The following is an 11,091-nucleotide window of genomic DNA, read 5'->3' as shown; positions in this document are numbered from 1 at the left end:
ACATTTAAAAATAAAAAATGATTTTACATAAAATACAGTGAATACTTAAAATACAGTGCAATCAGTTTGGACATCGCACAGTGCTCATTCAATAAATGCACAGTTAAACAGATGAGTTTTGAGTCTAGATTTAAATGTGACTAATGTTTTAGCACATCTGATCTCTTCTGGAAGCTGCTTCCAACTGCGGGGCGGCATAATAACTAAAGGGCGGACTCCCCTTGTTTTGTGTGAACCCATGGTATTTCTAATTGACTTGATCCTAATGATCTGAGTGGTCTGTTAGGTTTATATTCAGTGAACATATCTGCAATATATTTTGGTCCTAGATCATTGAGTGATTTATAAACGGGTAAAAGTACTTTAAAATCAATCGTAAATGTAACTGGAAGCCAGTGTAAGGACCTGAGGACTGGTGTGATATGCTCAGATTTTTCTGGTTCTAGTCAGAATCCTGGCAGCAGCGTTCTGGATGAGCTGCAGCTGTCTAATGGTCTTCTTGTGAATGCCGGTGAGGAGACCATTACAATAGTCCACCCTGCTGGTGATAAAGGCATGAACAACTTTCTCTAAGTCTTTACTGGAAACAAAACATCTAATTCTTGCAATGTTTTTTAGATGATAGTATGCTGATTTAGTTACTGCTTTGACATGACTACTGAAACTAAGGTCTGTCTCCAGAGTCAAACCAAGATTCCTGACATGATTTTTAGTTGTTTGACCCCTAGAGTCAAGGTATGCATTCACCTTGAAAACTTCATCTTTGTTTTCAAATGCAATGACTTCAGTTTTTACTTGTTTAACTGAAGAAAGTTCTGGCACATCCAACTATTAATTTCATCAATTAATTTGACAGAGGGAGTCAATGGGGCTATAGTCATTTGGCGATAAGGCTAGGTAAATCTGTGTATCATCAGCATAGCTGTGATAGGCAATTTGGTTCTTTCTCATTATTTGACTTAGTGGGAGCATATACAGGCTGAACAAGAGCGGTGCAAGAATTGAGCCTTGTGGGACTCTGCATGTCATGGACGTCCACTTAGACTTCTGCTCTCCTAGACTCACATAATAACCTCTCCTTTCTAAGTATGACCTGAACCATTTGAGTACCGTCCCAGAAAGCGCGATCCAGTTTTCCAGTCTCTCTAGTAGTATGTTATGATCAACAGTGTCAAACGCAGCACTGAGATGTAGCAATACCAGCACTGATATTTTGCCAGAGTCAGAATTTAAGTGAATATAATTTATTATCTTAATGAGTGTTGTCTCTGTGCTGTGAAGCAGTCGGAAACCAGATTAAAATGGTCCAGGTATCCATTTGAGTTTAAGTATTTGTTCAGCTAATTAAGAACTACCTTTTCTATAATTTTGCCTATAAAAGGAAGATTTGATATTGGTCTTTAATTGCTCCAAAATGGTGTTATCAAGATTGCTCTTTTTCAGGAGGGGCTTAACAACTGCAATTTTCAGGGAGTTTGGAAATGTCCCAGAAAGAAGTGAGGCGTTCACCACTTCTAAGAGATCTGCTTCTAAACAGTTAAGCACACTTTTGAAAAAAGATGTGGGAAGTGTGTCAAGATAGCAGGTTGACAATTTTAGGTGCTGCACTATTTCTTCCAAAATTTTGCTATTAGTTGCTTCAAAAATAGACATAGTATCTTTTTGATATTGCGGCCAAATCTGTCTGACCTCGGCATTACTTGAGGATGTGCTAATCTCCTTCCTGATATTGATGATCTTCTCAGAAAAGAAGAAAGCAAACTCATTGCATTTGCTGTCTGAGAGCATTTAACTGGGAATCTGACTTGGGGGGTTTGTCAGTCTCTCAACAGTGGCAAAAAGAGTACGAGTGTTGTTTAAGTTACTGTTTATAAGGTTTGAGAAGAAATTCTGTCTAGCTGTGGCTAGTTTCACATTAAAAGCATGAAGGCTGTCTTTATAGATGTTATAGTGAATTTCAAGTCACAGTATATATGAGCTAAAAGTAGCTCATAACTCGCCGATTTAGGAGAAAATCTTAAAAAAAAATGGGCGTGTCAGTCATAAATTTAGGACTCCAAAATTTTTGTTCTAAGACTATTTCACAAAGTGTTTTAGCACAAAACTACTCCTAAATCTGTGAAACGTTAGGAGTAGTGAAGAGGACTCCTAAGTCACTAAGACCAAATCTAAACTATCCTAAAATGGCTGTTGCCGGCAATCTGCCTCGGGTATATAAACATATTAGAAACATTTGACGAAAATAAACTTTTAAAAATGTATCAGCTTTGGTTTGGAGTTTATCTCAACTCCAAATGTTTGATTATATCCTTAATATATATATATTAGAAACATTTGACGAAAATAAACTTTTAAAAATGTATCAGATTATATATTTACACACACACACACACACACACACACGAAAGTATTCAGACCCCCTTAAATTTTTCACTCTTTGTTATATTGCAGCCATTTGCTAAAATCATTTAAGTTCATTTTTTTCCCTAATTAATGTACACACAGCACCCCATAGTGACAGAAAAACACAGAATTGTTGACATTTTTGCAATTTATTTAAAAAGAAAAACTGAAATATCACATGGTCCTAAGTATTCAGACCCTTTGCTGTGACACTCATATATTTAACTCAGGTGCTGTCCATTTCTTCTGATCATCCTTGAGATGGTTCTACACCTTCATTTGAGTTCAGCTGTGTTGATTATACTGATTGGACTTGATTAGGAAAGCCACACACCTGTCTATATAAGACCTTACAGCTCACAGTGCATGTCAGAGCAAATGAGTATCATGAGGTCAAAGGAACTGCCTGAAGAGCTCAGAGACAGAGTTGTGGCAAGGCACAGATCTGGCCATGGTTACAAAAAAATTTCTGCTGCACTTAAGGTTCCTAAGAGCACAGTGGCCTCCATAATCCTTAAATGGAAGATGTTTGAGATGACCAGAACCCTTCCTAGAGCTGGCCGTCCGGCCAAACTGAGCTATCGGGGGAGAAGAGCCTTGGTGATAGAGGTAAAGAAAAACCCAAAGATCACTGTGGCTGAGCTCCAGAGATGCAGTCGGGAGATGGGAGAGAAAAGTTGTAGAAAGTCAACCATCACTGCAGCCCTCCACCAGTCGGGGTCATTTATGGCAGAGTGGCCCGACGGAAGCCTCTCCTCAGTGCAAGACACATGAAAAAACACCTGAAGGACTCCAAGATGGTGAGAAATAAGATTCTCTGGTCTGATGAGACCAAGATATAACTTTTTGGCCTTAATTCTAAGTGGTATGTGTGGGAAAAAACCAGGCACTGCTCATCACCTGTCCAATACAGTCCCAACAGTGAAGCATGGTGGTGGCAGCATCATGCTGTGGGGGTGTTTTTCAGCTGCAGGGACAGGACGACTGGTTGCAATCGAGGGAAAGATGAATGCGGCCAAGTACAGGGATATCCTGGACGAAAACCTTCTCCAGAGTGCTCAGGACCTCAGACTGGGACGAAGGTTCACCTTCCAACAAGACAATGACCCTAAGCACACAGCTAAAATAACCAAGGAGTGGCTTCACAACAACTCCGTGACTGTTCTTGAATGGCCCAGCCAGAGCCCTGACTTAAACCCAATTGAGCATCTCTGGAGAGACCTGAAAATGGCTGTCCAACAACGTTTACCATCCAACCTGACAGAACTGGAGAGGATCTGCAAGGAGGAATGTCAGAGGATCCCCAAATCCAGGTGTGAAAAACTTGTTGCATCTTTCCCAAAAAGACTCATGGCTGTATTAGATCAAAGGGTGTGCTTCTACTAAATACTGAGCAAAGGTTTGAATACTTAGGACCATGTGATATTTCAGTTTTTCTTTTTTAATAAATGTGCAAAAATGTCAACAATTCTGTGTTTTTCTGTCAATATGGGGTGCAGTGTGTACATTGAGGAAAAAAAAAAGAACTTAAATGATTTTAGCAAATGGGTGCAATATAACAAAGAGGGAAAAATTTTAGGGGGTCTGAATGCTTTCCGTACCCACTGTATATATATATTATATATATATATATATATATATATATATATATATATATAATATATATATCTATATATTATATATATATATGTATATATATATATATATATACTGTATAGCTGTTCTTGCGTCCAGTTTGGTTTTCTTTTGTCATGTTTGCACGTCTTACTATCAGCCATGATTATTCTACTCTGCTAATTAAAAGGCTGTTTATATGCATATTACCCATTAGTCACTTAGTCGCAGAGAAAAAAAAAAAATCCACATAAAGTGGCAAAATCACACAGTCTGTGACGGACAAATCGTTAACAACTGGTCTGGTAATATAGTACATTGGGCAGGACATCCATATGCTCACCTAACATTCATTGACCTCTAATATGGCTTATCATCTGAAATATGTATGTAGTAGCAACTTAACATGGCAGCTCAGTCTAATGTTAGCCTAAAAAAAGTGCACTGTTCATGTGTCTGTGCGGAGTGTGGAAGCTGAACAGTAGCTTCCAGTAGCAAAACTTCTTAATTTTTGGTCATACAGATAAGAGTAATGCAACTTTTGCATCTGTAAAGACTATACGCTTATTCGTGTGCACTCAGAATAACAACAAAACGTTGTGCTTTTGTAAAATTATGAACGCAAACAGGATGCACTTTCTGCCGTCTCGGACTCTGTAAACTTGAGCGCGTCACTTCGAAACTCTGTGTATGCTTGCCTTAAATAGAAAACAAATATTCTCAAAATATGTAATCCGTATGAAACATGCATACAGGCGCATACTGCGGAGATGACGAGGTCAGTGTCTCTGACTTCGTCTCTAAAACCGAAAACGGAAAGCACTAGTGTAACAATAAATTATTAAAACATTAATGCAGTGTACTTGCTGTTTTTCCCTAACACATTTATAATTATTAGATTTGCCGGTGCGGTGTGGCAAGCCTTTTTTGTGTGCGCTTGAACGCTTATTTGGCTATGTAGGCAATTAAAGGCTCATTTTTATGATTTATATAGTTTATTAATAAAAGTGCGACTAATAGTTGACTCATGCTTAAAATGAACGACTACTAGTCGACCAGAAAAATCTTCAGTCGAGGGCAGCCCTAATGCATATTGACTAATTGTTTACGATAAGAATACATATAAGAGGCTGACAATATAAATATACAAGCTAAATATATAGCCTACTTGTTTAATTAGTGACACTTAGCCAGCATTTTAAAATCTTTATTTGAATGTGGCAATTACCATTTTTATTTTAAAACCTTTATTTGAATATGGCAACATATTATTGCGCTCTACAATATTTCTGTGAATAAATCTCTGACTTAGACTATCAGCCAATCACTGTGTGCATAGTTAATAAGTATGCTGACATCATTCATAGCAACGAGGGTCAACCCCGCCCATACTCTTAGCTTAAGACTTCTCTCTAGTCCTTAGTAAAAGTTTGTCTCAGCAGCTTTGTGAACAGGTTTTAAGAGATAACTCTTAGCTAAAATCTTTTACTGCTATTTAGGAGAACTCTTAGTTGTAAGATAAAATGTTTTATGAATACGGGCCCTGACTGTTTTCTGTTTTATTTTGTTCCTTTCCACAAGACCTTTTGAATCAGGGTGTTGGCATTCCAGTGACTTCTGTGACCGGACCTGGCTTTGAAACGGATGTGAGCATGACGCAGCTGAAACACTCATGATTGCTGCAGATTATTGACACGTATATTATTATACATTGGCTTTTATGTACTGATAACTGTAAATTTAGAATCTGAACAGAAATTCAAGAGTTACAGTACAACAAAAGTTTAATAAAGAATTCAAGTCTTTTACAAGAAAAGCTATTGCAAAATGAATTAATGTTAATGTAATAACTTTTTATGGTTCACCCTTTTGACAAACCGTTTATGCTCCACTGTTGTTTTTTACTAAGAGGACAAAGCAACAGCTGTTGCAAGACATCATTTTAATTAATTTATAGAGTGAATTCAGGTAAAATGGGACATTTAAGACGGATTGTACTGTGCTCAAATGATTTATACTTTCAGAGCATAGCAATGGTCTTTTATCAAAGGGAATAAGAAAACTGTTTTGGCTGATGCTATATGACACTGGTGGGTGTGAACACATCTCAAAGGAGAACTCATTAAATGTAAGCTCTTTGACATTCAGATCTTTAGTTCAAACTTACAGTTCCTCGCCAAAAGCAAATATTATTGTGACAGTACTTGTGTTATTTGTTAACACGAATTAAAGCACAAAGGGTTTGCTAAAAATTGTTGGTTTTTATTGTAAGGTGTATATTGCTGGCATACTTTGGCTGAACGTGCTAGATAAAGTGGGCCACTTTGAACTAATTCACATTCATTAAATAAACTGACATTCACCAATTATTTTCATTTACATTTAGGCATTTAGCAGACACTTTTATCCAAAGCGACTTACAAATGACAATAGAAGCAATCCAAACCAAAAAAGGGCAATGCCTAATATGTAAGTGCTGTGATAAGTGTCAGTTAGCCAAACGCAGTACACGTAGCCAGGTTTATTTTTATTTATTTATTTATTTTTTTTGTCATGTAGAATTGACGTTCAGAAAACAGAAGTGTGCAGATAGGAAATTCAAGTCAGAGATGGAAGTAAGGAAAGTGAGAGCATAAGATAAGGTGAGACATGAAGCTGAAACTGTGGAGTGAAGAAAGAAATGAAGTAAAAGAAAATGTAGATGCAGAGTATACCTATTCAAATTATGTTTACAATTAAAATTCAGGGATTAGAGAAAATTATATGAATGTCAACATGATATGTGCAACGTGATATCAGGTGTTTTGAATTTTATGCATGAACTGAGTGAACTTATGAATTTTACTCCTATAGCTTTAACTTACTCCTGTAGCCAAGGCTATGTGTTGTTGAGTTTGCAAAATATGTTTGCTTGATAATATATATTAATAGTAGTTGTAAATTAGACACATTGACTCAAAAAAAGTATCCAATAGTTAATGCCTAATGAATGATATCATTCTCATATATAGATTTATTAAACAATTACCTCTTGTGCAAATGTGTCGTGTCAAAATAAAACCTAATGTCTTAAGTGACCACTGTTTCTTCCTATGACTTACTATTCTTTCAAAATGAGACACAACCGCCACCATTTCTGTTAAAGGCTATAACAAGTTAATTGTTGTAAATTATTAATTGATAATTTAATACATTTTGATGAGGCTGGTTATATTTAATAAATAAATACATTTAAATAAACAAATCTTAACAATTCACACTGATCAGTCAAAAAGGAATCAAACTGATAGAGGTAATGTAAGAAATATTTTTATTTTATTTTTTGAAGTGCACTTTCAAAATGAACCATTTTAATCGATACAGTATTTAAACGAAAAGTTTAAAATCAGCTGAAACATTTAACAGAAATCACTGCAAAAAAAAAAAAACTTGACTGATTTTAATAGATTTGATTCAACTAGATTTGAATATACAGAAATGACTGTAGGAAACTAGCTGAAGCCAAATATAACTGTGCATTCAGATATACTCTGGACGCACTACAAATCTGAAACTGTAGTCATCAGGACAGGGGTTAGGCAGACCCATACTGCTGTTATTTGGAACCACTGCCATGCTGTTTTTGAAATCTTGGACATGAAAGACATTTTTTTCATTCTTACAGCTGAGAATCAACCTGTTGCTGTAGCGAATGGTGCTAGCGTATCTTTCCTGATTGTTATATCCAACAAACCTTGCAACAGGAAAAGATGTACATAAAATACCATTGTTAGAGCATTCCTGAGCACTAAGGAAAACCTGGGCTTGCCACTGGACCTTTTGTTCTCTGTAAAGAGCACTAGGGTGTGCTGGAGTGAGGAAATTTTGTATTCTGTTATTTTGGCCATAGTAGTAGTTATGGTATTGGTAATTGATGGTTGTGTCATTGATAAATTGACTCCAGTCATCTCCAGTGTAGATTCTGGGTAGATACTCACTACTCATGTTATCCATTTGATTCCTGATCTTAGAGAAAGGCAGAGCATTGAACTGAAAACCTCTGAGCAGACCAGTTAGGTACAGTTTCTCATGATTCTGACGGAGAACGCTTGAGGAAAACTGCATTTCATACAGTTTATCCACTGGGATCAAGAGGAAGCGGATGTGATTCAGGAGACTGGCCTGCTGATCTGAACTAATCTCATCACCTTTGTCTTGGATCCATGTCTCCAGACCTTCAAGAAGAAAAGCTTCATCATTCACAACCAGGTCTGAGCGCCGCAGCAGAGCGTCCATCATGTGAAAGGAGATGGTGCTCCACACTGGAGAGCTTATGAGGAACTCGCAGTTCCAGGAAAGATACTGAAGGACGTTCTCCTGCAGAACAAGGTCACCTGTGCGGACGCCGTACTCGTACATGGATACCTGTGTACGGAAGGTGTTGTCTTCAGGAAGGAGTAAAGTGAAGGCCCTGCCAACATCCTCCATAAGCTTCTTCACTCCAAAGATGAACGCCAGCTGATGCAGACATTGAGCCGATGTGATGGAAACATCAATCTGACGTGTGTACAAATACCTGAGCAAAAACAGATACTGTAAGTGTCTAACACAGATAATATAATCAGTTCTCATCTGCACAATTGAAATTCTCAAAGAGACAGTTGGTTTGAGTTATGAAGTAGTGTGGTCTTCAGAAAGTTACCTGAGAAAAGCAGAGACATGAGGATGGCAAGTCTGGCTGACATTAACGGTGAGGTTTCTGGAATCATTTTTTATGTTTAGTTCTGGATAAATCATGAGGATCGTACGGTGCACGCGGAATGTCAATTCTGACTCTTCATTGACGTCTTGTATGTTAATTCTGAAATCACAACCATTTCCATTGTCAAACAGAAGACCAAGATCATCAGACAAACCCAGGCTGTTATCCACAGAGAACTGACGATTGCTGCTTATGTTTTTACCTGCAAAGAAAATGTAATGAAATGCATGAAATAATAAAAATAACAGAAATACACATGCAAATATATGTAGTTGCTGAATTTCTTACCAGTCTCACAGACCACTCCTGCATCTTCTTTATGTGAGCAGTCAGTAACACCCCAGCCTTTGAAGCTGCAATCTGACAATGAGCTCTCCGAGCCTTTACAGTTCATGTCATCCAGCCAGATTGGACCAGAGCCTAAAAAAAGAAGAAAAAAAAGAATTTGGATTCAAAATATAAGAAAATTATATTTTAATCACAGTGTGTGACAAATAAACTGTGCTGTGGAGCTTATACCTTCTCCATATTGTCCTCCAGGCTTAACTGATATAGCTCCAGGAAAACCCAGCTGACGACACACCACTTGTGCTTCAGCCAGTTCCCATCCGTCATCACAAACTGTACCCCACTGTCCATCATGGTAGACCTCCACACGACCAGATGAAGGCAGATCCCCTACCAGTCGCACTCTACCCTCCTGCTTTGGCTGCTTTAGTCTGTCATCTTCAGCCAGAAGATTAAGAAGAAGACATTAATTTAGATATATTTGTGACATGCAGTAATTTTTTTGAAACTTGAGAAAATTCTCCAAATGCAAATCATTTTAAAAGCAAGGTTTTATTTACTAACCAAACACGGTCAGACGCTGTGCTGAAACGTGTAGAAACAGTAGAGCCCATAGAAGGTACATGATTCTTCTTTTGCTGGAAATATTGCAAACAGCAGCGACAGGAACACAATTCTCAAATGAGTGAGTTACAAAACATCTTGCTTTTCCTTTAAATAACGACCAAATCAAGTGAACTGTTATGAAACTTACATGAAATGCTGTGTAATCACATTTGAAGGGGTACCAAAAGTTTCATTTCATGAAAATGCTGAATATGGGAAGTTTCATTACTGCAACATACGCATTTAAAAAAAAGAACTGTCTGTCAGCATGTCTAGTCTAAGTTTAGCAATGCAGTGTAAATGAAATCTGTCGGACCAAATTCACACAATACAGAAATAAAGTGATTAGTTAATTTCATACGTGTTCTCCCTTTCACAGTCAAGAAGACAGTTCCCCAGCTGCTATCGCCTGTAATCATGGATAAGAAGGCCACCAACCAGCTCTTTGTTGACAAGCTAATTCTGTCAGAAGGCCTGGTCACTGTAACCAAGGGTGGTTGAGTCTGATGCTGTTTTCCCAGGGTCCCTACTACAGCCTGCCATCCCAGCGGCTGCTGCCATACCATTCCTTTCCCATCTGCTTCACTTAGTCCTGCCAGAGTTTTTTCTCTGCCCAGACTAAAACATCTTTCTGACTGGGTGCCACATTCCTTCTGTCTTTTTATCATTGTGACCTTGCCCTCTATGGCCTCCCTGTAATGTTGATCTGCTCTGGGCACTATCAGGATTTTGCTCTCTCCTTATTCTCATTTGTTCATGTTTTCTGTGTTTGTTCCAGAACCAGGATTGACCAGAGATGGGCAGCTCTGGTCCTGGATGGCCACTGTCTTGCAGTTTAGCCCAATCCCTAATCCAGGGGTGTCAAACTCCACTGTTCTGCAGAATTTAGCTCCAAGCCTAATTAAACACAGCTGATCCAGCTATTCAAAGTCTTTGGGAGTGCCAGAAACTTTCAGGCGGGTATGTTGGAGCTGCACTCTCCAGGACAGTGGCCCTCCTGCAGTTTGACACATGTGCCTTAATCAAACATTACTGAAAAATTTTACCCATGTCTCCAGGATTGTTTGAAAATGCAAGAAGGGAAAATGGATGGATTGATGATTCAGCCTAAGGCCCAGTGGTGGTGACACCCTGCCTTAGGTTGCCCTCCTCATTTTAAAGTACTCATGTCTTTTCAGTAATAGCCCCTAGATTGTTAAGTATTTAGCAATCTCTTATTCCTTAAATGCATTGGGCAGTTGAAACCAATTGCTCTCTTAATGCATACAATTTGAAATGTAGATTTTCTGAACTCCTTGTAGCATGTCCTTTAACATCCCAGGGTCTATGATTTTCAACTGAAACACCGTGTTTTGCTATAAATAATTTATCACTTATGACACAGACTCAGTAACAGCATTTAACTGACTTTGAATGATAGAGAGAACTCTGAGGGATTC

General features: G+C 38.0%; 1 protein-coding gene across 1 annotated transcript; it reads right to left on the bottom strand.

Moving 5' to 3' along the window:
- Window positions 1-7,438: 7,438 nt before the first annotated feature.
- Window positions 7,439-9,772, bottom strand: LOC109109045 (galectin-3-binding protein A-like). The gene is made up of 5 exons (XM_042721307.1): window positions 9,611-9,772; window positions 9,278-9,484; window positions 9,047-9,178; window positions 8,699-8,960; window positions 7,439-8,572 (listed from the first exon to the last, which is right to left on the bottom strand). The coding sequence occupies exons 1-5, from the start codon at window positions 9,669-9,671 to the stop codon at window positions 7,537-7,539; spliced, it is 1,698 nt and encodes a 565-aa protein (XP_042577241.1). The 5' UTR covers window positions 9,672-9,772; the 3' UTR covers window positions 7,439-7,536.
- Between the last annotated feature and the right edge of the window lie 1,319 nt (window positions 9,773-11,091).

This window comes from Cyprinus carpio, chromosome B3 (genome assembly GCF_018340385.1).
Source record: "Cyprinus carpio isolate SPL01 chromosome B3, ASM1834038v1, whole genome shotgun sequence".
In the NCBI taxonomy this organism is placed as follows: Eukaryota; Metazoa; Chordata; class Actinopteri; order Cypriniformes; family Cyprinidae; genus Cyprinus; species Cyprinus carpio.
This window is presented reverse-complemented; position numbering and strand designations above follow the sequence as displayed.